The 27,705-nt window shown below is 45.3% G+C and overlaps 1 protein-coding gene across 4 annotated transcripts in view; it reads left to right on the top strand.

Annotated features, from left to right (window-relative positions):
* Window positions 1-21,902, top strand: part of PROSER2 (proline and serine rich 2) — a 47,401-nt gene extending 25,499 nt beyond the window's left edge. For all 4 annotated transcript variants that reach the window (XM_036244813.1, XM_036244827.1, XM_036244817.1 and 1 more), the window contains exons 3-4: window positions 18,000-18,252; window positions 19,904-21,902. In XM_036244813.1, coding sequence (XP_036100706.1) covers window positions 18,000-18,252; window positions 19,904-20,931 — 1,281 coding nt within the window. In that variant the 3' untranslated portion in view covers window positions 20,932-21,902. The remainder of the gene's footprint in view (window positions 1-17,999; window positions 18,253-19,903) is intronic.
* Window positions 21,903-27,705: the final 5,803 nt, after the last annotated feature.

Genomic DNA, 27,705 nt, shown 5'->3' with positions numbered 1-27,705 from the left:
CTGGTCCGGGTCGTGCAGGAGGCAACCAGTCGATGTGTCTCTCTCACATCCATATCTCTCTCTCTCTCTTTCCCTCTCTCCCTCCCTGCCACTCTATCTGAAGATGAATAGAAAAATATCCTCTGGTGAGGATTGAGAAAAAATTTAAGTATATATGATAAGTTTAATTTCACGGAGAAGTTTTCTGTATTACTATAATTTTAAATTTACACTAAGTAGCTCTAGTAAATGAGTGAATTCACCAGTCACCAAGAGTAAACAAATGTACAGAGCTGGGGCGTGGCCTGGTACGTGTCAGAACATTAGCCTTCACACGTTAAAACTGCTGCAGAAAGTCACGCCATGCAACAACAGAACGAATTCCTGCCAGTGATGCGGTGTGATCACATGTTAATCATTCACTGAACATTGTTTACGAGTGGTGACTCTTGGATTTAAATATGTAGACTATAGTTGTGGATATGTACTATTTATTTATTTATTTATTTATTTATTTTTTATCCTCACCCGAGGACATTTTTCCATTTTTTGTTCAGGTAGCGTGGGAGGGAGAGAGAGGAACAGAGAGAAAGAGAGAAACATCGATGTGAAAGGAACACATCGAGTGGCTGCCACCCGCACAACTGACCAGGGCCGGGGACAAACTGCAACCGAGGTACGTGCCCTTAGTGGGAACCGAACCCGGGTCTCTCAGGACCGCAGGCTGACGCTCTAACCGCTGAGCCAAACCGGCCAGGGCTGTACTATTTATTTATGTCAGCAAAATTACTATGTCTTTTTCCAACATATGGCCTATTTGCTAAAATTTGTTAAAAATAACAGTGAGCCCAGCCACTGTGGTTCAGTGGTTGAGCATCACCCATGCACTAAGAGGTCGCCAGTTCAATTCCTGGTCAGGGCACATGCCCAGGTTGGGGGCCCGATCCCCAGTGTGGGGCATACAGGAGGCAGCCTTTTGATGTTCTCTCTCATTGATGTTTCCATCTCTCCCTCTCCCTTCCTCTCTCTAAAATCAATTAAATAAATAAATAAATAAATAACAGTGAACTCATAACAAAAAAGTAACCTGCTGATTTAATTTTAAGAACATCTTGGTTAAAAGCATTTTAAAATTAACAGGGTGTTAATTTTCACATATGACATATGGACCAGAAATTTTATCCATTAAATCTGAAGTCTGTTAAATTGAGGTCCACAAAATCAATTGTAAATTGATTTGATAGATTCACTGAAAGAATATATTACAAATTACAGTCTGAAAATCTGAGAACTTACAAATCCTTAAGAATGGAGAATTTTTTAAATTAAAAATATATATAAAGAATATATTAATCCCTGGCCAATTTGGCTCAGCGGTTAGAGCATTGGCCCACAGACCAGAGAGTCCCGGGTCCAGTTCCCACTAAGAGCACGTACCTCTGTTGTGGTTCGTCCCTGGCCCCAGTTGGGGTCTTGTGGGTGGCAACCAGTTGATGTGTCTCTCTTGCATCAGTGTTTCTCTCTCTCTGTTCCTCCCTCTCTCCCTCCGGCTCTATCTGAAGATAAATGCAAAAATGTCCTCAGGTGAGGATAAAAAAAAAGAATATATTAAAGGAGATTTTAAACGAGTATGTAGGAAAGACATACAAATTAATACTCCAGTGACCAGTGGGGTATAGTCTTTAAAGAATAGTTAGGAAGCAGTCCTGCTCTGACATAGAAGGCTGTATCTAAGCTTGATGTGGCTAACTTGGGTACATTAGTCTAAAAGGCTGTCTTGCATGTGTGGTAATGGAAAACAACTGAGAATGATCATCAGATGATCACTTTATCTAAGGAATGGGTGTAGTGCATTAGGGGTCAAGGTATTTGAATTATGTTTTTGCATTTCATGTTCATTTTCATGTATCCTGGCCTCTTGATAGAGAACTGAAACAATACCGACTCTCTGTCTTCTCCTAGGAGATAATGTGTCCCAAGTATGCCCAGTGCTTTGGACTTGGGGAAGGAAAGTTGCTACTTTTGTATCTCCATTCTAATCTTATAGGGTCCATCCTTCATATTAACCAATTAATGCCTACTTTTACTAAATCCTATGTGGTAGCTCAAACTCACATGCTCCAAATAGGATATGATTGATCTGTACATGCATATCCATTGAGGTGTGGCATTAACTGACTGTCCTGTATGACCTACTGTGTTTTGTGTGTGTGTGAGTTATACAGCTGCTCAAATGTTGCAGCACTGTTCTAGCTGTTAAGGACACAACAGTGGAACCTATATTCTGGTGACTGTGATCCATTATGACAGGACAGGTTATTACAAATTGGCTTCCCAGCTGCAGATTCTGAGATGGAGGTTAGGAGGTAAGAGTGCAGGAGGCTTATTAGGACTGTTTCTGGAATCAACATCTGGAAGGAAGAGGAAGCAGGACTGGGTAGAGTGAGAAGTTAAGCTGTGATGTAGACCCAATGAAGGACTTAGCTGTTGCTTAGAAAGCTCTGAGGCTAGGATAGAATAGTCCCTCAGTTGTCCCCACTGGATCAAGAGTAGAGTCTTTATATTCATTCAGTGATTAGTTATTAGATACAGGACCCCTCTGGAAGGAGGCATGAGCTTGAAGAGACAGTTTCTTTCCATTCAAGAGAGTTTCCAAAGAAGCCTGACAGCTGAGGACCACCTTCCAGCAGCATTGCCATCAGATAGGAGAACAGTTCCTTCATTTCCAAGGGGTGATCTGGGCGGTGCGTCACACTGACTACTAAGAAGGTTTAGCAGAAAATGAAATAAGGTCTCTTAGAGGGATCAAAGCTGCCCGAGTGCCTGCAATATATCTTAACTGGAAGAAGCAAGTCTGGAAATGAGTCCAGGGAGTTTGCAGGATACTGCCATGTAAAACACAACTCTTGTGTGCAGGCAAATGGGATCTTAAGGTGTGTCATCTGGCAAAAATTTGGAAAATATGCATCATGTTTACTCTTTGTCAAGATGTCATACATTGGAATACATCTTCAGAGAAAGAGGCTCTTGTTTGAAAGAAAGTCGACATTTCAGCTCCAAAGTCACAAAGAGAAATAAAAATGGCTTATTATAGCCCTGGCCGGTTTTGCTCAGCGGTTAGAACGTCCGCCTGCGGTCCGGAGAGACCCGGGTTCGGTTCGCGCTAAGGGCATGTATCTCGGTTGCAGTTTGTCCCCGGCCCTGGTTGGTCGTGCGGGTGGCAGCCACTCGATGTGTCCCTTTCACGTCGATGTTTCCCTCTCTCTCTCTCTTCCGTTCTCTCCCTCCCACTCTATCTGTGCAAAATGGAAAAATGTCCTCGGGTGAGGATTTAAAAAAAAAAAAAAAAATGGCTTATTATAAAACATTTTATCATGGATGTATATTTTGGTAATATAAGATATTAGAAATATCATTAGGTTTATAGATGGAATAAACTGATAAATACCAGGAGGTCAGGGTGGGTGGAGGGAGCCTTTGCTCTTCGCCGTCTGTGGTGAAAGGATTTTTGAGACTTCAGTGTCGGCCTGCGTAGTTTTTACAGTGGAGTTTAGTAGGGATCAGAGGACATTTCCCAAGATATTTATAATTTTAATCCAAAAATTATCCTTATGCATTTTTAAAGTTGCTTTTATCTTTACTAACCAATTAGTGTCCTGAAAATCAGCTCAGAATAGTATTAAACACAGGGTATTAAAGGGATGCCTGGGTTCAAATGCAGATCTGCCTCCCTTTGTAACCTGGGGGAAGTTAGTTAAAAAGGGGGGGAATGGGATAATAATTGTTTCTCAAGGGTTATATATATTGTAAAGATTAAATGTGGAGCATCTAACCAGTGCTTATAATACCAGCTTCTCTTGTTCGAGTGCCCTGCAGCTTCAGGGAGAGCAGGATCACTTCATCCTGCCACCACCACCTTGTGAGCATCCATTTTCCCAGTTACATCTCTGTCTGACCACTAAAGATGCGATGGTAAAAGGAAAACAGCCACCTCCCCAATATCTCACAAGTTTCTTAATTCTGCCAATCTTACCTTGGGCATCCCGTTGAATTTAAATTAAAGAATGCCTATCTTTTACAATTCTTTTCTATCCAGTAAAATCTTAAAGTAATACTGTGATGTGTTTGATTCATCTGTGTGTTCATCATTGTATAGGACAAAGTGGAAACAGCATTACAGATTCTACTTTTATGAACAGGGTCACTGAGAAAATTTGACATTTAATTTTAAATGGCAACTCAAGTTTTCCAAACAGCTGTGGAACATTTGACTTTTACAAAGCCCTCTCTTAGCATCTAGATGCCCTGAATCAGTGAACTGTCTGCACGGGTACAAAATTTGTGAACTTTAAAAATTTTTTCTTACCCTCATATTCTACTTTTTGGAGTCTAAATTTGGAGAAGAGCTGTATGTTCTTATTTTAAATCACTGGGTCCTTTTATAACCTTTCTCTTTAGAATTAGAATCAACCATAATAGTTTCTCCACTTGCTGTCCTTTAATTCTTGACCCCATAAAAGATTAGTAACAGTGTTTTTAGGCCTCTAAATTGCATGGTATTAAGTGCACCTCTTGGAGGGCTCTTTAAGTAAAAAATAAACTAGTTTCAACTACAAGTATTGCTTTTAAGCAAAAGTTATTTTCAAAAGAAGAGAAAAAAAAAAGCCCTGGCCGGTTTGGTTCGGTGGTAGAGTGTTAGCCCGTGGACCAATGGGTTCGATTCCAGCTAAGGGCACGTACCTTGGTTGTAGTTCGCCCTGGCCCTGGTTGGGTCGTGCAGGAGGCAGCCAGTCAATGTGTCCCTCTCACTTCGATGTTTCTCTCTCTCCCTCTCTCTTCCTCCCTCTCTATCTAAAGATAGATGGAAAAATATCCTCGGGTGAGGATTAAAAATATAAACAAACAAACAAATAAACAAATAAATAAATAAGACTAAGTCCTTATGTTATATGAGAACATCCTAAAGTTTTTAAACACTAAAAGCTTTATGTTGAAATGTTGCCTGCGATATAACAGATCTTTGCTTGTTAGGGACTTTTCTCCTGAGCAAATGCAAATTAAAATAGCTACTTAAATAGGGTTGTCATGGCTATGCATGTAGGGAAGTGTGTGAAGTCTTTATCACTCAAGAAGCTAGTTGTGTTTGCATATGTATTTTGTTTTCTTATAAGGAATTCTTTCTCTGAACCTTTTCTAATGAAAGGTATAGTTAGAAGGAGAACAAATTGGCCAAATCCTGAAATACTTGACTTAGAGGATACCTTTTGAATGTGTTTTTTCCTTTGAAATTTAAGAAGCTTTCATATAATACAAGGCAGCATGTCTTTGCAAAGTGGCGGTGTGGTTCTAGAACCTGCTACCTGGAGAAGTGATACAGATTCAGAATAAAAGGTTCAAGAAGGATTCGGAGACCTTCATAATGAGAGTTCTTTCAGGTAACAAAAGAAACTTTTCATGTGAGGTTACCTGCGTTCTTAACCTCTTACGGCCAGTATCTCAACCACCCGTGTGTCTCATGAACACCCTGGGTGTCGCTGCCAGGGACAGATGCTGCCTCCTGCTAGTGTTCTTTTTTGTTTTTTTCTTTGCTTCTCTATGTTCACAGCAGCGTTATTTACAATAGAAACAGCCAATGCCCATTGTAGACGAGGGGAGCTATGTACGTACACAGTGGAGTACTGCCAGTGCCCTCAGCTTCGCGTTCTGAGTGTGGTTTTGAGTGAGGTCTGCTCTGCCCTGCAGGCATCTGGAGCTTCCTCTAGAAAAGAACGTGCTTTGGCTAGTTGAAGAGTGGGAAGCTCTCACTGCCCAGGCTCGTAAGAAATTAAGAAATATATGTGCTTCTTTAGGGTGGATTAAAAACACCCCAAACCCCCAAGCATACTTCCTGTTCACTTTTTCCTCTAACTTGGGCAAAAACAATGACCCATATTCATTATTGAGTTTTTGGAGATTTAATATTCAATGAATTGTCTTGAAACCCTTCTTCTTGCTCAGCTGACAAATGCTGAAAGTCACATAATGAGGCTGTAATCAGACAGCAGTTGTCAGCTCCTGAATAATCCCTTCCTTCTCCAGAGCCTTTGATGTCTTTGGCCACACCTGCTGGTCATGGAATAAGAAGGTAAAGCCAGCAGTGGTGGATGCTGTCTTCTTCACCGTCAGGTTGGACTGCAGTCCAAGAAATGCACTAGAAATCCGACACTCTTGTCGCTAGATGAGCTCAAGGACAGAAGACAGAACAGGTGTGGAAAGGAGGAGCAGACTGTCAGCAGTCACCCCGTCTTCCTTCCAGTTCTGTCTCCGCACCAGATTGAACCAAACACTTGATGGTCAAAACAGCCATTTTAAGAAAGATCTTAAATAGCTTTTATAAAAGTTCAATAAACATTTAGTAAATGTTTACTACAAGAACTGACAGATGGAATAAAACCCGTTTTTTTTGTTTTTTGTTTGTTTTTTTTTTATCCTCACATTTTTCCATTTTTTTGTTCAGGTAGAGTGGGAGGGAGAGAGAGGAACAGAGAGAGAGAGAGAAACATCGATGTGAAAGGAACACATCGAGTGGCTGCCACCCGCACAACTGACCAGGGCCGGGGACAAACTGCAACCGAGGCCCGTGCCCTTAGCGGGAACCGAACCCGGGTCTCTCAGGACCGCAGGCCGACACTCTAACCACTGAGCCAAACTGGCCAGGGCATAAAACCCGGTTTTAATCTTTTCAGGAACTCACTCTTCTGTGGCAAGACAGCCACGTGAACTCAGGACAACGTGAGCCAAGCTTGTGGGGCTCTGGGTGCACATAGGATGCCACGCACTCGGGCGGCTCCAGCTCAGCCAGGGGCTCTCTGTACTGTTGCCAGGTTGAAGTTTAAGCAGCCATGGAGCCCGACTATAATCCTTCAAAGCCATTATTCTTATATCTATAATCAAAACTGTATGTATATCTCATCCCTTGCTGGTTTGTGTCTCTTTCCGGCCAGAAGTGCAGGTTTAAGTTAGCCATGGTGAAAAATTACAACAATGACTAGTTAGAAATAACCATAATTAAACCCTATCTGAAACCGTGGGAAACGCCACATCACTTGGAGTCTTGCTCATGGGGTTGCCAGAGCAAGCAGACCATGCAGAGCTGTGTGAGGAACTGCAGAGAGGCTGACTTTTGTTTTCTTCATTCTGCCCCTTCTGTTTTAAGCTGCAGAGTGTTCTCTCGTCAACTTAGATTATTCAGCCAATAGAGCCGTGCTCAGGTGTCAGGGAGATCATCTGGGGGTCTGTAGGAAGAAAATGTGACCGTCAAATCACACTCCTCCAAAACAAACACCCAAGGCTGCCTACCTGGGAGACCGCTGGTTAAGAGATCTTGATTCATGAAGAAATATTTTTAGCCATCATAATCATCTTTATGATTTTTTGTTTGTTTGTTTAGAATAGAGATGAGTTTTGCTGGTTCTTTTTCCTCCCTCACAAGGAACTGCCACAATTGTCTAAGTCTGCAGTAAAACCCAATTTTTTTGTTTAAAAGAAAAACAAAACAAAAGAAAGAAGCCTAAGAACTTAATTAACTTGGTAGTTTTTTTAGGTAGGGGTTAGCTTATTAGTATGAGTATTTTAAGCCTTAACTTTTTTTGTTCAAACAAAGGTTTTCTTTCTCTGACGTTTCCCAGAAAGAAGGAGCACTCCTGTCCCAAATCTGACTCCCACGGGTGTATCTAGAACTGTTGACTTTTCTCACTGTTAGTAGCATTCACTCTAAAGGTTTGCCATCCACCTAGCCTGGATGTCCCCTCAAGCCGCCATGGGCCTGGAGGGACAGCTTCTGTCGTCTCGGTGCAGGGTGCACAGGCGCCAGCAGAGCAGAACGTGGTTCTCCCGGCACGCCTTGGACAGTGTGCACACATTTCCTTTAGTAGGCTTAGCATTTTGAATGTTCTAGTTTGAACATAGTAGAAATGACTTCTTCACAATATACATTTTAGGTGGAAATATGTGCACTTTTCCCTTGAAGACTTAACAGCTATAACCTGAAGACAGTATGGCAGGCAGAATGGGTCAGGTATGGTTTCCTATATAATTCTTTTAGCATCGAGATTTGTAGCCTTAAAGGGCTTCCTTTTACTTCACAGCCCAAATTGGTACATTAAAAACATCATTTATAGAAAGGGAACTTAAAAAATTTTTCTGCTGTCAGCCTGCTAACTTCCAAATAATAGGGACAAACTTGGGTTTTCTTCAGTTCACCCCTTCCCAAGAAAGCTGCTGTTTTAGTTTATCCTCATGGCAGGTCCACTTCGTCCTTGGGGAGCTAAGTTAACAACAACCAGTCAGGCAGGGACCACCACTGCTAGGGCTCCAGCTTCTTCCCTGCTCCACAGGGGCCACTAGGCCTGGCATTGCTCTTTTAAAAAACCATACAACAGCGCCATTGAGATATCATTAATATGCTGAGCAGTGTGTATGCCACACAGTGGGTTTCAGTCATTCACGCTGTCAACCATCGTCACATTTCGAACACTAGAGCATCTAGAACGCTTCCATCACCCCACCGGTTCGCCACAACCCTTTCCCCTCCCACTCCCCGGCTTAGAGGTGCCTGTCCTCGCAGCCTTGCTCCTCATGCTCTGCCTCTTCCCAGGGCCTCCTCTTTCATATCCCTGTCTGAGAAAGGTGGCGTCAGTGTCTCCTGGGAACCAGAAGAGTAGACAGGAACTCTCTTGGACAAGGGCCAGGTGCCCCTTTTCTGGCCACGACTACCCTGATTTTCTGCCCTTGGTACCAGGGTTTTTCTCTGTTTCTGCTTTGTTTCCTCTCCCAGGTGCAAGCAGAGCCCAGGTTCATTTGGAGGGCTGCTTCAGTTCTGGGGAATTAGGCAATAGACTGAGCCCACAGCATTTTTGGCCCTGACCTTAGGTCAGGGCTCAAGGCTAGGCTGATCACAAATAAGGTGCTTGGGGATACATTCCAGTCACCCAGCGCATTTTCCAGCCTCTGACCTTAGAGAGACAGAGGCCTCGAATAGGTTCAGAACGCAAGAATCTGTCCCCAGGACCTGGGACCCTGACCATTGAGCAGGCTGATTAAAACTGACTTGTGCCTCACATTGAGGTCCAACTGTGAGCTTTAGAGATGCCAGGATAGGATTACGAGACCTGTGCATGTGTCCGAGCACAGGTCTTGCATTACTATGTGATTAGAAAGGGAAATAAATAGAACAAAACAAAAAGCAAGCATAGTACTAGTTCTAGCCTTGATCCCTCTATAAAATAGTTGTACAACCCTTGGAAAGCGACTCATGGCCTCTGAACCCAGTTTTCACGTCTTCAGAGGAGGGAGCTGGACTGATTGATCTGTGTGTCGCACTTCAGCCTGTGAGTACTATACTTTGTCGTGGAACATCAAATGGTTGTGTAGGACTTCCCTCCTGAGCTTACTTTCCCAATGAAATCTTAGGTTGGGACCCCTTGCCTTTTTAGGTTGGATTAGATGTGTGGCTTTATATATTACTCCCTTCTTTTCTTGTCCCTTCCTTAACCTGAGAAGTTGGCATGTTTCTTAAGTTACAGGTCTATTACAAGCCAGGTGACCATTTAATTCTGTCTGTACAACCAGAGGGAAATTATTATACCTCACCGGGTAGATTGTGAAAAACATGGGAGTAATCCTATTCAACTGGGAAGGTGCGAGCAGGAGGGAGAGAGCAGAGGGCGTTAGTTATCTTCCTAGACTCTTAATTCAACAAGTAGTCGTGGTTACGGGTTTTTGTGGGCTTTTTTTGGCAAGGTGGGGGGTGGGGTGTTATCATTGTTTTTATCATGTTATCCTAATAACATCCATGATGGTTGTATTTGTTAACTACAAGGATCTGTGTTACACTATCAGCCCTAATGATTTTAGAGTTGCAGGATTTTTTGTTGAATCACTGGGGTAAACTACTCCGTATGGATAGAAGAAAATGTGAAACGTCTTGAGGTGAATCTGGGAGAGCAGAGCGAGGAGCAGTGTGTGCGAGTGGACAGGGGACGGGCCATCTAGTGAGAATGAGCACGAGAGGAAAGGCGAGGCAGGAATGCTACCCCACACCTGTGACCCTCCAGAAGCGGTCTCAGCCTGTGGGTCGTGACCCCTTTGGGGGTCCAACGACCCTTTCACAGGGGTCGCCTAAGACATGACAGTAGCAAAATTACAGTTATGGAGTAGCAACGAAAATAATTTTATGGTTGGGGGTCACCACAACATGAACTGTATTAAAGGGCTGCGGCATTAGGAAGGTTGAGAACCACTGCTCCAGATGAACCCTCTGCTCTGCAAGAAAATCTAGAAAAATCGCAAAATGAATCATGTTGCTGAATTTCCTTTTTTTTTTAAATTTCTTATCTTCACCCGAGGACATTTTTCCTTTTTTGTTCAGAGTGGGAGGGAGAGAGAGGAAGAGAGAGAAAGAGAAACATCGACGTGAAAGGGACACATCAAGTGGCTGCCACCCACACGACCAACCAGGGCTGGGGACAAACTGCAACTGAGGTACGTGCCCTTAGCGGGAACCGAACCCGGGTCTCTCTGGACCGCAGGCCGTCGCTCTAACCGCTGAGCCAAACCGGCCAGGGCATGTCGCTGAATTTCTTATGAAAGTTTCATGCTGTGGTCGCCAGAGGGCCAAAACAGAACAACATGGTGAGCTGGAGGCAAACATTTTGGTTACAGTGACAGCCCTGCAGGAGGGACTGTAAATTCGAATAGCCTCTGTTCGGCTGTGTCTACCAAAGCAGACCCAACGGCTGTTTACAGGTTTCTGCCCAGTGGACATATATTGCTTATCCTCTCTAGCAGTCCTCTGTTCTGTCTGCTCACCTAACCCATGCCGTACATCCCTCTAGAATATTTATCATATCTTCTGCTAAGCCAGGCTGGAGAGAGTTTCCTGAGTCATCATTCCTTCAGCTCATGTGGTCAGGCTAGTTCGAGAAAGGAATTCTTGTGTTAATCATCCCCCAAACAAATGTATACTGTGTTTTAAACTAAAGAAAAGACACCCAGCCCTGGCCGGTTTGGCTCAGCGGTTAGAGCATAGGCCTGCGGTCCAGAGAGACCCGGGTTCGGTTCCCGCTAAGGGCACGTACCTCAGTTGCAGTTTGTCCCCGGCCCTGGTTGGTCGTGCGGGTGGCAGCCACTCAATGTGTCCCTTCACGTCGATGTTTCTCTCTCTCTCTGTTCCTCTCTCTCTCTCCCGCTCTATCTGAACAAAAAATGGAAAAATGTCCTCGGGTGAGGATAAAAAAAAGAAAAGAAAAAAAAAGAAAAGACACCCAGATTATGGAGACCACAGGCCCTGTGATAGGCCTGGAAGGGAGATGCTTTGGACAGGAGGGCACGCGCGGACCCCTGGCTGACAGCATGTGAAGCCTTACTCTATACCAGACGGGGCGGCTCTTAGTCACCTTTGCTTCCACCATGATTTTTGCTGTTCTGTCAAAGTTCATGAGTACCGTATAGAGTCAAAAAGTTTTATAAGGTTTATGAAAAGCATCAGTCTTCCATGAGTCCCTCTCCTGTCTCCCACTCATCACAGGCAACAGCTTTTAATTCATATCTGTTTCTTGGTTATTTACCTTCATTTCCCCCTATTGTTGACATTTGACTGTATATCCATCCTTTAAGTATTTTGTCTGTGTGTACGTATTAAGTATGCATACATTTAAATTAAATCATCAAGACAACTCTGTTTTTTCTGTGTGCATTATTTTCACCAACCATTGTATTCCTTTAATTTGTAAAAGCCAGTTAATAAACATAACTATCACAGTCAGTAGTCATTGAGAGAAGACTACATATAAAAGCAATTATAATAATTGTACAGGTAAAAAGCAAAATATATAATAACTTGTACATGTTATCTATGCAGAATATGTATGCATGCAAACAAGGACTTGAAGGTAACAATGAAACATGAAAAAAAGTTTTTTTGGAAAAAAACACATTATATTCTTTTGAAAACACCATTTAAAATAGCTATATAATATCCCATCTGTGAATGTGCCATGATTTATTTAATAATAATACCCTTATTATTATTGGATATTTTAGTTTCTTGTTTTGCTTGTTTTCTTCCTACTATAAATACTAATATAATTAATATATCTGTGTGTGTGCATGTGTGTATATTGCTACAGGTATATTGACTCATAGCTATATGCTTTTTCTCACTGCTTTAGATTTTTCCTGCGGTTAATAATTGTTTCAGTTTCATGTGCTTTCTTCATGGTCCATGTAGTACTCTGGCCTGCTCTGAACAAGACTGGTCATTCCCTGCACAGCTGACATCTTGGGGATGCCACCATTGCTCTGGGATTCCTTCATTCTCCCGTGTCCTGGCTTCTGTATCTTTTCTTGGTTTCCTCCTTTGTCTAGGGGGAACAGCCCTGCTCCCCACAACCCTGCAATAGCTTCCTGACAAAAGCAGACATGGGAGATCTGTTGTTTAGATCTGGCATTTCTTAAAAACATCATCGTTCTACCCTAAGTTAAATTTGGTTAGGTGTAAAATTCTAGTTCTGAATTCATACAGAATTTTTTTTAAAGTTTTTGTTGTTGTTGTGGGAGAATTTGAGTACCACATTTACCTACACCCTCATCTTGACCAGAATCCCCTAGAATTTGTTTTATACTTTTTTATAGTTTCCATTTATCTGCAGAGATTCTCTGTATTATCTTTTATCTCCTTAAGCACAGTAAGCATTTTTTTTTTTTTTTAGCAAAATCATTTTTTATTGACCCTGTTACAGGTGTCCCCCATTTTCCCTCCCTTTGCCCACCTCCGCCAAGCATTCGGCACCCCCGCCCCCGGCCTTTACCACACTGTGGTCTGTGGGCTATGCATGTATGTTCTTAGGCTAATCTTTCCACCTTCTTTTATCTTGTCACCCTCATCCCCCTCCCCTCTGAGATTTGTCAATGTGTTCCATGTATCCATGCCTCTGGTTCTATTTTGTTTGTCAGTTTATTTTGTTCATTAAATTCCACATATAAGTGAGATCATATGGTATTTGTCTTTTTCTGACTGGCTTATTTTGCTTAGCATATAATCTCCAGGTCCATCCATGCTATTGCAAAGGGTAAGAGTTCCTCCTTTTTTACAGCTGTGTAGCATTCCACAGTGTAAATGTACCACAGCTTTTTTATCCACTTACTTACTGATAGGCAGTTGGGCAGATTTCAGATCTTGGTTATTGTAAATAGTGCTGCTATGAACATAGAGGTGCATATATTCTTTCTGATTGGTGCTACGGGATTCTTAGGATATATTACCAGAAGTACAATTGCTGGATCAAAAAGCAGTTTCAGTTTTAATTTACTGAGGAAACTCCATACTCTTTTCCACATTGGCTGCACAGTCTGCATTCCCACCAGCGGTGCACTAGGGTTTCCTTTTCTCCACGCCCTTACCAGCATTTATTGTCTGTTGATTTATTGATGGCAGCCATTCTGGCAGGTGTGAGGTGATACATCATTGTAGTTTTAATTTGCATCTCTGTGATGATTAGTAATGTTGAGCAATTTTTTCATATGTCTATTGGCAATCTGTATGTTCTCTTTGGAGAAGTGTCTGTTCAGGTCCTTTGCCCATTTTTAAATTAAATTGTTTGTCTTCCTGCTGTTGAGATGTATAAGTTATATATTTTGGAAATCAACCCCTTATCGGATGAATCATTGGTGCATATGTTCTCTCATACTGTGAGTTCCCTTTGCATTTTGTTGATGGTTTCTTTTACTCTACAGAAGCTTTTTAGTTTGATGTAGTCCCATTTGTTTATTTTTTCCTTTGTTTCCCTTGCCCTAGGAGATATACCAGCAGAAATACTACTCTGAGAGATGGCTGAAATTTTAGTGCCTATGTTTTCTTCTAGGATTTTTATGGTCTCACAATGTGCATTTAAGTCTTTTACCCATTTTTAGTTTATTTTTGTGTATGATGTAAGTTGGTGGTCTAGTTTCATTTTTTTTGCTTGTACCTGTTCAATTTTTCCAATACTATTTATTGAAGACTGTTCTTTTTTAAATAATATTTCTTTATTGATTTTTAGAATTTTTAAAAAAATTTAAGTCATTTTTTTATTTTTCAATTACACTTGACATACAATATTATATAGGTTTCAGATGTACCACAGTGATTAGACATTATATCATTTACTAAGTGATCACCCTGATAAATCTCATACCCATCTCACACCATATGCAGTTATTAGAATATTATGCTGTACTTTAACCCCCATGACCATTCCGTAACTACCAATTTGTACATTTTTTTTCAATCTTTACCCGAGGATATTTCAGATAGAGTGACACAGAGAGAGAGAGAGAGAGAGAGAGAGAGAGAGAGAGACATTGATATGAGAGCTGCCTCCTACATGAGCCCAACCAAGGTGGGGGATCGAACCACAACCGAGATATGTGCCCTTGACCAGAATCAAACCAACAACTCTTTGGTCTGAGGGTTGATGCTCCAACCTCTGAGCCAAACCGGTCAGGGCCAATTTGTACTTTTTAATCTCTGTACCTTTTTTACCCATCTCTCCAACCCCTCCTCCCATCTAGCAACTCTCAAAATGTTCCTGTATCGCCCTGGCCGGTTTGGCTCAGTGGTTAGAGCGTCAGCCTGCGGTCCAGAGAGGCCCGGGTTCGGTTCCCACTAAGGGCATGTACGTCAGTTGCAGTTTGTCCCCGGCCCTGGTTGGTCGTGCGGGTGGCAGCCACTTGATGTGTCCCTTTCACGTGGATGTCTCTCTCTCTGTCTCTCTCTCTGTCTCTCTCTCTCTCTCTCTTCCTCTCTCTCTCTCTCCCTCCCACTCTGTCTGAACAAAAAAATGGAAAAATGTCCTTGGGTGAGGATAAAAAAAAAAAATGTTCCTGTATCTATGAATCAGTTCTCTTCTGCTTGTTCATAATTTTTTTATTTTTTAGATTCAAATGATGATAGATATGCATTTATTGCCATTTTATTGTTGTTTTTTTTCTCTCCTTAAAGAAAGCCCTTTAACATTTTACCTAATACTGGTTTGGTGGTAATGAACTCCTTTAGCTTTTCTTGTCTGGGAAGCTCTTCATATATCCATCAATTCTAAATGATAGCTTTGTTGGGTAGGGTAATCTTGGTTGTAGGTCCTTCCTTTTCATCACTTTGAATATTTCTTGCCACTCCCTTCCGGCCTGCAGAGTTTCTGTTGAGAAATCAGCTGACAGTTTTATGGGAACTCCCTTGTAGGTAACTAACTGCTTTTCTCTTGCTGCTTTTAAGATTCTCTCTTTACCTTTAACTTTTGGTATTTTAATTATGATGAGTTTTGATGTGGGGTTCTTTGGGTTCATCTTGTTTGGGACTCTGCACTTTTTAGACTTGTATATCTATTTCCTTCATGGGGTTAGGGAAATTTTTTGTCATTATTTTTTCAAATAGATTTTTAATTTCTTGCTTTCTCTCTCTTCTCCTTCTGGCACTCCCATGATGCAAATGTTGGTATGTTTGAAATTGTCCCAGAGGTTCCTTACACTATTCTCATTTCTTGGATTCTTTTTTATTTTTGCTGTTCTGATTGAGTGTTTTGTGCTTTCTTATATTCCAAATTGTTGATTTGATTCTCAGCTTCATCTACTGTACTGTTGATTCCCTTTAAATTATTCTTAATTTTAGTTAGTGTAGCCTTCATTTCTAAGTGGTTCTTTTCTATGGTTTCACATCATTTTTTATGCTGTTGAAGTTCTAAGTTTATCTACTTTTCCCCTAAGTTTATTGAACATCCTTGTAACCAGTGTTTTGAACTCCACATTTAGTAGACTGCTTGTCTCCATTTTGTTTAGTTCTTTTCTGGAGTTTTGTTCTTTTCTTTCATTTTGGACATGTTTCTTTGTCTCCTCATTTTGGCATCCTCCTTGGGTTTGTTACTATGTATTAGGGAGAGTTGCTACATCTCCCGGGCTTGGTAGAGTAGCCTAATATAGTAGGTGTCCTGTAGGATCCAGTGGCACAGCCTCCCCATTCACCCGAGCTGGGCACTCCAGGTAAGCACCCCGTATGGGCTATGTACACCTTCTGGTTGTAGTTCAGTCTTGATTGCTGTTGGCATCTCAGTGGGATGGATTTACCACCAGGCTGATTGGCTTCAAGGACTGACTGTGACCACCAACCCCATGGAGGATTAGCTGTAAAGGGGCCCATTCCACAGAGCAGGACTTATTTCAGCAGGAGTCTGGTGCCCACTGAATCCACCCCTCGAGTGTGTCGCTTGTGGAGGTGGCTGGGTGGTGATGCTTCGACGTGGTCTGAAGCTGTCTACCTAGTGCACTGGCTCTGGGGCCTCCCAAGAGGTATAAGCCAAGGACATCCACCACCTTTGTTCTGCCTGTGGCCACCCAACATGAGCTACAAAGTGATCTGTTGATGGCTATTACTTGTGCTGGTCTTGGAGGTGCCCAGGAGAGGTCAAGCTGCAAACTAAGGCTGGCTGCTCACTAGTGCCAGGCCTGGGGGCTACTTAGAGATACGGGACTCACTGAGGCCAGATGCTACTTATTTGAGAGATTTTAGGAAAGTCTGAAGCATGAGCCAAGACAAGCCATTTGTATGGAAAAGACACTGGGAACAGCTTGGGTGGGCCCACAAGTTGGGTGGGGCTGGGTCTCAGGGAATCATCAGGGCAGGGTGAACAGTGTGAGCCAGGTTGATGGAGTCTCACATATAGCACCTGCATGCCAGCTGTGTGGGGGAGGGCTCATCAAAGGAACCATGGCCGCTGCCAGCACTTCTGTCTGGGAGAAAGCTGCCCCTCTAGCTCTCGCCCTGATGCCAAACAATTCATGTCCTCCCCACATGTCTCCAGTGCCTTTCAAGCTGCTGCCCCAGCACTGGAGCTCAGGGGGAGTGGGTGCAAGTAAGTGTGTGTGGGGGCCCTTTAAGAGGAACTCCTGGGGCCCTGACCAGGTAGCTCAGTTGGTTAGAGCATCATCCTGATATACCAAGGTTGCAGGTTTTACCCTGTGAGGGTACATTTCAGAATCAACTGGTGAATGCATAAATAAGTGGAACAACAAATCAATGTCTCCCCCTCCCCATACACACACACCTCTACTCTCTCTCTAATCTTCTGTGCAGAGAGTATTAGTTTAGCTTCTCTTACTCCCCATTTTTAGTTCGGTCCTTCACTGTCACCTCCGCTTCACAGTCCCCACTTCAAATCTCTTCTGTCTTTAAGAAAAATGTCTAGTTTTTTACCGGGGTAACCTAATTGTTTCTGAAAGAGCCTTTTAACCTGTTCTACTCTTGACCAGGTCATCTCGGCCATACTTGCAGAACTGCTCAGCGCCCCAGTGCCGGGGCTTCAGGAGAGCCCCCCAGGACTGCGGGGAGCCCTCGGGTTCCAGCGGGCTGAGCACTGGCTTCCCCGCTGGACTAGCCGCCATCCTTCTGTGTCTGTTGTGCCTGTCCTGCTGTGTAACTTCCCAAATGTTGTTGCTGTCACCTCTTTTCCTATTATTTTTATCTTTGTGATTTATGCCTTTTTAAAGGAAATAAATCCCATTATTGTCTCAGCGAGGTTTCTGGAGGAAACACAAGTATGTGCATTTGCCCTCTTCAACCAGAGGTTCCCCGCGTTGCCCTCACGGGGAAGCAGGCGTGTCTGAAGGCAGGGAGTGCGCACCGCGTCCCCAGGGAGGCCCTGCGGAGGAAGGGCCTTCTCCTGTCACTCACTGGGAGCCACAGGACTAGAGCTAGGAATAGGGTCTAAGGTCCTTTATTTCTATACCTGTTTGACAGCCTTCTTTTTCATACAGGTACAGTGATGAGGGACAGACAGGCACAAGTTTGTCAGCGAAGTCCCCTGAATGGCAGACTTTCAAACCAAGCAGGGAATTTGAGCGCCGTGACTCCTGTCCTGGGCTCTGTCTCTGTTGACTTGGTCCTGGTTTGTTTTTGTTCCTTCAGTGAAACGAGTTTGTTTTATCTCTTCCATTCCTATTCCCCAAACCTATAGGATGATGAGAGCCTGAAGTACCTCACGCATGAGGAAAAGGACGTCATCCTGTTTTTTGAAGAGACTATTGATTCCCTGGAGGACGACTTTGAGGAGCAAGTCCTATGTGACAGTGGGGTGCACTGCCAGTCCCCACAGTCTCTGGAAGGGAGCACTTCCAGCCACTTGGAGCCAGAAGATGTTATTGACTTAGTGCAGCCAGAGCCTACAGCTGGGGAACCTGAGCGCCTCCCAGATGTGACCGAAGCAGCAGGTGAGACCGAAGCACCGGGCCCCAGACTCCGCCTTGCTTTGTTGGTGTTTTTCACGACACAGGGGCTCTGTGTCCTGGGTCCGCCAGCATGGAGGCTGCTGGGCTCATCACATCTTTGTAGGGTAGAAGCATCTTGGTTGTTTGTCCAACTAATTAGATGGTCTCTCAACATATTAGGATGACAACACATGAAGGGAAACTCCAAAAGGGCTAGAATTAAGGATGAAACTACTTGGGCATACAGATAGATTGTGTGTGTGTGTGTGTGTGTGTGTGTGTGTGTGTGTGTGTAGTAAAAAGACAGGAAATTGGAAATGGCTTCCAGGTAACAATTTATTGTAGAAGAAAACATAGAGGGTACTTGTATTTTAGCCCTTGAAGTTTAATCCCAACTTTTGTGCAAGATCATACCCCTGCTGCTGTAGCAGGGTCTCTGAGGTGGGAGCACTTGAACTGAGAAGTCAGCTGGTTCGGGGAAGCAGGAAACAATCAGAACAGAAATGCAGCTCAGCGTCCTTTTCACCTTTGCTGTGTCAGGGCGGCCTCGTAAGCGAGGTGTATGCTCTTGTCCACCGAGTCCTGTGGAAGAGCCAGAGGAGAGGACAAGGAGAAAATGTTCTTCCATTTTTCTTCCTAATTGGAAATAAATGTGATCAAAGGGATAAGGATTGGTAATGATGAGGGAAAAGAGAAGGGAAAATAATTTTTCTCTGCTAACTACAAAATACTGCCATTTGTCACGAGCCTCTGAAAGTATGTTTCCCTTTTTATTTGTAAGCGGGGCTGTGTGTGACACAGAATCTTACATACTACGTTATAGATTCCAAGCATGGAGCTTCGTTTGCAGCCACCTCTTCAAAGAAGATACTTAATATGAATTCTCCGTTTTTATCATACTTCTTTGAAGTATAGTTCCTAAAATTAATTTGAACCAGCTGTTCCTTTTAAAATGTCAGATCATATAATGGTGCCAAGGAAAACACATTCTGAAAGTAAGCCACCTTGCCCATCAATTCTCCAACATGATATTTTCATAGCAGTTGTAAGTGCCTGCGCCATGGCCGGCATCGCGGGACAGTCTGCGACACAAAGGTGCATAGACGCGGCCTCAGCTCTGCGGCAGGAGGCGGTGGACAAACCTAGTGCAGAGCAGTGCAGGTGGTCCGCGATCAGTGGTTGTTCAGAATACAGCAGAGGCCCCGAGGCTGGCATGGTCAACTCCGCCTGGGCTGTCAGGAAACATCTCCGTTTCCCAGAGCAAAGTGATGGAGTTGTTGGTGTGCCAGCACCTTCCAGCCTCCATGTCCCCTTCGTAAAAATCCTGGATCAGAAAAGTTATTATTTCCTCCTGTTAACGCCTCAGGAGGATGGGTCCCCAGAAGCTGGCTTTTACACTGCGCTCCCCGGGGCTGACCTGGCAGTCTCACCATCACTGGTTCATTCCTCTCGTCCTGTGGTTATGCGGTCATGTGCCCTGTTCTCTTTCACAGTCCAGGGCACAGGGACAGAGGGAGTGGAGTTTACAGGAGGTACTGTCGAAGTTGGTATTTTGTCCCTTTGAGACCCTTTTCAACTCAGTGGGAAGGAAATGTAATGTGTTTATTTTTACATAAGGTTACATAAGCTTAAGAGGATTCTTCTCATTTCTCAGGGGCTGGGCCTGATGGAAAGGAAGACATGCCCGTGCTGGAATGCGGGACACAGGCTGTGCAGACTGCTCCCCCTCCAGAGTCCACGGGTCCACAGGCCCTTCCTCTGCTGCCGTCCCTGCCTGTCCCTGCAGCGCCGGCCCACCCCAGGAAGGAGCTGCTCTCTGCTCCTCCAGCCGAGCACCCAAAACTGCCCCGCTCGGTTCCTACTCCACTGGTCATTGCCCAGAAAATTTCTGAGAAGTTGGCAGGAAATGAAGCACTTTCACCCACCTCCCCCTCCAAGGAGGGCAGGCCTGGAGAATGGAGGACACCGACGGCCGTGGCCCCTCGAAACGGAGACCACTTGTTGTGGCACAGACATACGACACAGCCTGCACCCAAGATCCACCGTTTCCCGAGCAACATCAGCGTGACCAACAGTGCCGGGAAGGAGTTCAACAAAACCATCTCCAAGGCGGCAGTCAATGTGCAGGAGCGGAAGGCCCGGGTCCTGGCCAACATTAATGGTGTCTCTTACCTCTCCACGGGAGATGCGGAAGATCGGGCCCAAAAGGGTGATCTCCCTGAGCAGAGGAGAAGCGTCTCTCTGGAGCAGGCGGCATGTGACCAGAGCAAGCCGAGCCCCGTGCAGGAAGCTGTGTCCTCCAGGGCAGGAGGGAAGAGCAGCAGCCAGCAGTCCAGAGGCGTGCAGACGGAGCAGGCCCCACCTCTGGCCAATGGCTTCCAGAGCCTCCACGACGTCCTCAAGAGTGAGCCCAGTGCCCTTTTCTCCACTGGGAAGACTGTCACCTTCCGCCCGGACCCGGCTCTCACCAGTAAAATTGCACGCCAGAACGCCAGCAAGAGTCTGTATGAGCACCGGCAGCCGGACTGCGGCCAGGATGCTAGGAAGCGGTCGGGTTCGCTGCCCAGGGCCGTGGGGTTCAGACCCCAGGGCATCACCGTCCAGTTCGCTGGCCGAGGCTCCACTGAGGAAGCTCGCCGGGAGGCCCTGCGGAAGCTCGGCCTGCTGAAAGAGAACTTGTGATGGACCAAGCGTGGGGGCTGGAGGGGGGGCATCGCTGGGTTTGTTTGGCCTGAATGGCTGTGGGTCGTAAAGGCAATCACAGCAGTCCCGACGCCGAGCCCTGCGGGGCACTAGGGATGCGGGTACCGGGCGGGACCCCGCCGTCCAGGCTGCTGGTGAGAACGGCAAGGCTGCCCTCCCGCTCCACCGCTGAGCTGGGACGTCCCAGTGTAGAGAGGGCCAGCACTCCGTCTGCCGCTTCCAAGAACTCGGAGAATACCCTTGAAGACCTATGGGCTTCTGTGGTTAGTAGCAGCTGTCTATTTTGTGGATTCAGGAGGAGGATTGGGTCTGATTTGTTATTCTTGGGTCCCTGATCTAGCCTTTGATCCCAGCCCCGACATGAAGGCCGCTCAGGTCTCGTGCTCAGTTCCCTGAGATAGGGATTTCCTCTCCTTTTCTAAGAACATGTAAAACACTGAGTGTTAAATTTTCATCGTGTCTTAAAATACATTTTTGGTTTTTGGTTTTTGAAGGGTAAAGGACAGTATGTTAGCCCTAAATATGCCTTTGCTTCTCAATATAATTTGGTTTGCCTAGTTTTTTTTTTTTTTAATTGAAAATTGAAATGAAACCTTTAGAGTATGATGTCCTATAATTTTGAGTTATGGGAGTGTGGAATAAAAAGGTCGCATGTGGAAAAGATGGTAATTTAAAGAAAGCAAGTCTCATCACACTGGAGGGTGTGTCACTGGGAGTATGTGTGTGAGCGTCCATTGTGTATATACATGTACATGATATGTTTATAGAAACCCATTAACATATACTTATATAGATGTTGTGTGCACATACACATTCATCATTACATACGTGTATACTTCTTAAAACCCGATACTATTATTTTTTCCTCACTTGAGGACATTCTTGCATTTATCTTCAGATAGAGCGGGAGGGAGAGAGGGGGAAGAGAGAGAGAGAAACATCGATGTGAGAGGGACACATCGAGTGGCTGCCACCCACACAATCCCAACCGGGGCGGGGACAAACTGCAACCGAGGTACATGCCCTTAGCGGGAATCGAACCCCGGACTCTCTGGTCCACAGGCTGACGCTCTAACCACTGAGCCAAACCAGACAGGGCAAAACCTGATACTCTTGACAGACACAGCCTGCAGTGCAGGATGGATGACATGAAAGTTGCTACTTCCTAACAGGGACATTTCTAAGGACCCATCTCCAGGACACTTCAGTGAACTCAAGTGCTTTTTCCTTCACAGTGTCTGTTCTGTTCCCAATTAAAGTTATATTCCAAGTAATGTCCAGATAAGCAAGATCATTCTTAAAATTTTTTAGTGAAGAACATTTTCAAAGATTTAATTTATCGCCTAATTTTAACTTATGACCTAATTTTAGTTCTGCATGTTCCAAGGTAGCTAGTAAACAGGAGGAAACAAAAGATTCTTCAGATCCCCTGTGTTCTGAGAGTGAGGCTTCAGGACTAATTTAAAAGGGGGAAAAAACAGCCAACCAGGTGACACGGCGTGAAAAGAACTAGTTTGCTCCCAGACTGTCTTACATCTGAGTTATGGCCACAAACATTATTATCAAAACTAAGGCCGGCATCTTAAACCTCTAAAAATAGGCTGGGCAGGGCCACACTTACCTGTCACGCCCTTCTGTTGTTACATCTCAGCCACTGTCACAGAGTCTGTTTCTTTCTTGTTGAGTATTATTTAAATGCAAACATTTAAATGTGCCGTGAAGGACATTTTTCATAGTATTCAGTTTGCCTTGTAAGTTACATAAAATGGTTGTAATTTTTTTTCCTTAGAACTACAGTATTTAGTGTCTCGGCCAGCCCTTGTCCTCCTGAAATCATCTCAAAGATTCTGGAGGGTCTTAATTTAAATAGGTTTTTAAAGTAATTTTTATTTTACTCCTGTTTATATTGGGTATGGTTAAAGGATTCTCAAGGGCTGTATTATCTTTTTACAAAGTGAGATGCCATACACAGTGTTTAAAACAGAGGGTCTTGATATGGCTGATTTCTTTTTATCTTATCCTATGACTTCATTGTGATTAAGGTGAGCTTGACTATATATCATATAGTTGTTTTCATAATGACAATTTTGAAAAATAAATTGAGATTCACCTTATGTATAAACAATTTTGTTTCTGCATTTTATATGTATTTTCAGTTATTTTCTTTTAAATAGTTATATCCTTTCCTTATATTTATTCACAATTTCTTCTACTTATTTACTTCTATTTGTTGCTCTGGTCATTGCTTGTGCCCAAACCCTAGAAATTAAAGCCATACATTTTGTACAAGGTTCAAATTATAGCTGCTAATGAAGTAACTTGTCTATATGTGTATTGTGTTAACGGAAACAACTAGTTTACTGATGGGCATTTGTCTTCTTGCCACACTACACGATAGGGCTCTCTTAAAAGGTCACCTTCGAAGGAATTTTAAGGACATTTCAAAGCAAAATTGTAACGAAAAGGAAAGATAAATCTTGCGTGCCCAGTTGTTTTTTTTCAAGTGATATTTGTACATCAGTCTCCATTTGTATGAAACCCTTTATCTTAAAATCAGGGGAAAATTTTCTTTTGCTTTTAGGAAGGTATGTGCAAATGGCCCAACTAGAGTCTCCTCTGCAGCCAGTAACACTTTGTGGTTGCCAGGGTAACAGGGTCTGTTCAGGCTGTTCCCCGCCCCCCCGCTCATGTTTGGCTCCTGGTGTGCACACGTATCTTCACAAAACGAGCAGAAATGGGGAGTTTTGGTCCTCTCTCCCAGCCACGCTCTCCTCTTGTGGGCTAGCCCAGGAGGGAGGCCGGGTCGTGGCTGCCTTGTCCTGACAATGTAGGACTCTTCCCTCGGAATCCCTGATGGGGGGCTCCCCGCGGGCTCCCCACTTGGAATGAACTTTCACGAAGAGCTTCATGGCGTTGATAAGCAAGGCCTTACGGAACCCTTAGGATTGACCTTTGTGTAAAAAGTCAGAACTGCCTTCTCTCCACGAAGTCCCCGCAGCTCTGGCTATGTGAGATTGACCTTTCAGAGGATTCGGTGGTGTCTTCGTTGTACAGGGCATCTAAGAAATCAGTTCTTTATGTTTATTCAAGAGTAATGAAGAGAAACGAGAAATATGAAAACAATTTACTCTTATCAAGAAACTTATAACCGCTGTGCTGTTTTCTTAGAGGAGGCAGAATGAGGCAGTTTTTCTCCAAATGTATTTTATTGCCCTGACAAGACAAACTTAATAAATGTTTATTTTTTTCCCTAAACTGCTCCCTTGGGCTCTTAAATGTTTGCACCAAATCGCGGTATTCTCTGAAGGCGCAGGTCTTGTTGCTGCTTTTGTTCCTGCCCCCACCTGTGGCCTGTGACTCCTGGGTGGCAGGAGGAAGGGAGGAGTGTGGGGAAAGCTCACCTGTGAAAGGTTCGTGTTTTCATTGAAATGACAAGTCGTCAAACAGGTTTTGTTTCTTCTCCTCACAACAAGGCTTTTTCCCTGCTTTAAAGTATGGGGAACAAGTTCCATATCCTTTCTAATCTCGCTGGACAAGCCCTGCTTCCAGATATCCGAGGAAAGGGAAAGCCGAGCTCTCTGCGGCGCTGTCCTGGGAAAACTGGGACTGATTTGGAAACAGGACCGCCTGGTGCAGGCGCGGGACCCCAGGCCCCGCCGGCTCCTGCTCCCCTCCTGCTGCAGAATCACCCTCTTCTCTGAGAGGAAAATGTCACTTGTCTGCACGAGAAAAGAATGATAACCTAAGTGCACTCCCGGTCCCACAGTGTTAGCATAAAACCGGTCAGCCTTCGTCTATCTCTCTATTCAAAGAAAGATAACTCTTCTACACATTCCGAAGTCATAGGATTTAAGAAATATACCAATCACTGTTGTCATAGGCAGGCTCACTCTCCCTCTGGTTCTTGTCCTGCTAGGGGGCCAGCGATGAGCCCAGGAGCCCCGGAGAGCCTGCCCCACAGGGTCCCGTCACTTCAGCCCTGTCCCCCTTGCTCTGTAAAGAGTGCCTTCAGCCTGGTTTCTTACCTAAACAGCATGAACTTTCTATTCAACAATGAGCTAAAAGGGGGAACATGGTAGAGTCCAGAAATGACCTGGAAAGCCTGAGTGACAAACGCAGTAATTCTCTGACCTGGGCGGGCGGGTGGGGGGGAGGGGTCCATAAATCACCCGAAGGAGCAGGAGATGGGAGCAGGGCCCGCCCCCCCCGAAGAGATCGGAGCAATCCTGGGGCACCCTCCAGTATGCTCTCGGCCTCCTCATTCCTTGGCCGTCCCCTAGATCTGTCTGCCGTGGCCCCACACCAGCCCTTCTGTTCTGGACACACTGGGATCTAGAGCAAAGCTGAGTCGAGGAATCCCCCAGCCTCACGGGTTGAGTTCGGTGTAGGTTTGACTGATTCCCACTACTTCTTCAAGACCCTCGAAGCCAGCCAGCTCCCCAGCAGAGCATAGCTTCTGAATGAGGCTTATCGAGCATTTTGAAGGGGAAAACCACCCAGTTCTGAGGACGGCCTTGGGTGCTGGAGCTCCTAGTTTGGTGGCTGAGGTTCAGATTCGGTGATCACCCCGAGTCCGCCTCGCCCTGGCCCCAGTAAAGGTGGCAGCTGGGCTGATCCAACCGGGGTGGAAGCTGAGGTTAATGGAACTCCAGTCATTGATAAACAGGTCACACTTCATGAACTTCAAGTATTTGGGTGTGAAGCTGCCAAGGGAAGTAACCTAAGTTCTAGAAATACTTCTAAGGGGTGGGGCTGAAGGAACAAGGAATCCATGTGTCAGGAGTAAAGGGCTCCAGAGAACAAGGAGCTCTGTGCACAGTGTGTGCTTGTGCATGTGTGCTTGCATGTGTGTGTGCTTGCACGTGTGCTTGCACTGTGTATTTTGTGCATGTGTGTGCTTGTGTGCTTGCACATGGGGGACTTACACATGTGTGCACTCGCACGTGCCTGCACTGGCTTCTTCAGAGACGGGTTGTTTTCCATCCTTGGCATTCCTGATTTTTGTCGTTGTGTACTCGCCCTGAGCATTGAGACCTGCAGCAGAAAGCTTGTCCTTGTCACTAACAACACGTCCAAGTCTCTGTGGCCTGAACAGAATTAGGTAATTGCTCGCAGAGCCCACACGCGGGACCAGCTATTGGGATGGCAGTGCCGGTGGTTCTCTGGGGCTGCCAGCTAGCTCTCCTGCTGTACGCCAGCTTCCTGGTCCGTGAAATAGGATCACATTTACCCTTTTACTTGGACTTTTTTTAATCTTTAATTTGGGGGAAATGACTTCTGTCATGTAAAGACAATTTCAAAGAGTAGAAGGTTCAGGAGGCCCCGCCCGTCCCAGGTAGGGTATGCGGTGAGGGCTCGGCCCCCCAGCTACCTTGTCTTCCTGGGCTTGCTTGCCCAGCTCAGCTCCAGGCGCTGGATCGTGCGCCTCCAAACGCTGCCCAGGTGTTTGTGAAACCTAGTCTTAAAGGCCAAATGAACTTGAATTCATATGTTCATAATGTAAAACAGTTGTTTGAAACTTGTCTTCATTTGTGAAGCTTAGGAGGTGAAGCTGAACATGACCACATGTATTCAGCAGATTGTTGCATCATGTCCATCTGCTGTGAGCGGTGCTGGATGTTACCGCTCGTACCTCGTGACTGTCTGCAGGTGGCGTGTGCACTCACTCACCGTGAGAAAATGCAGGCTTCTTCCCTTGTCACAGGGCCTCTTGGGGGCTACTGGGTCCCGGCCCTGGTTGCAGGGGCTGCAAAACCCGCTACCTGTGCCTTCTGGGAACCTGTGCGAGGTTGACGCCTTCCAACTGCCGCTTCTCCTGAGAGTGTGGGGCCAACACTCCTCTGTCACCCAGATGGCCATCTTGTCTTCCACAGTCCTCTCCTGTATGTCCTCACACTCGGCACCCGCCGCTACTGCTCCTCCCTGATTTGCAGTTAGGTTTCAGCTGACAGGGACTGGGGACGTGTCTTTAGGGGTAAGAAGGAAAGACGGTGAAGGTTGTCTCTGCACAGCCAGGCTTGGTGGGAGAGCATTCCAGTGGGTGGCACAGGCCTAGAAAGAGGAAAGGGGGCAGGTTGTGTTCTGAGCCTCAGAAGGGCCCTGCCACTGGGCTCAGGTTCCTTGAATCCACTCCACATGCCCTCTGCCTGGGGGGGTCCTGGTCAAGGCTGTTCCTTTGGCTCCACCCTCTCCCTTCCTCAGGACTTGGTTCTGGAATCCGGAATCACCGGTTGTGGTTTCCACGGCCCCATGTGCAAGACTCCAGGGCACGGCAGACTAAAGGAGTTCAGGGGGAAATGGCCCCGTGTCTCCTCGGCAGTCCTGGGAAGCTGTGCATGTCACCGGAAAGGCAGCCTCAGTGGGAAGTCCAGGGCCTGGCCGCCCCGAGCAGGACCGCTCCGAGCAGGGCAAAGCGCCGCCTCTGCCCACTGCCAGTGCCGAGCCCCCGACGCCTCCACAGGAGGCCGCCAGCTCAGGGTGGGCACACCTCAGGAGGGTGCCGGGGCCAGGCTTCAGTTCACCACTTTACATCTCGAGCCACATTCCAGCCACGACACAGTTGCAGTGCGAACCGGTGCTCCCTCGCCATGCGTGTCATAAATCACCGCAACTCCGCCAGCGTGTGTAAGCGGTGCTGTAGAAATCTTTGCTGACGCGGTACGGGGAACGTGCCTGCTTCCAGAGAACTGAGCGGCCCTTGCCTTTGGGGCTCTACACTTCATCTAGGAATGTTGTGACTATTCAAATTATGGT

This window comes from Molossus molossus, unplaced genomic scaffold (assembly GCF_014108415.1).
Source record: "Molossus molossus isolate mMolMol1 unplaced genomic scaffold, mMolMol1.p scaffold_m16_p_1, whole genome shotgun sequence".
NCBI lineage: Eukaryota > Metazoa > Chordata > Mammalia > Chiroptera > Molossidae > Molossus > Molossus molossus.
The sequence above is the reverse complement of the archived record's forward strand: the minus strand, read 5'-3'. Positions and strand labels throughout refer to the sequence as shown.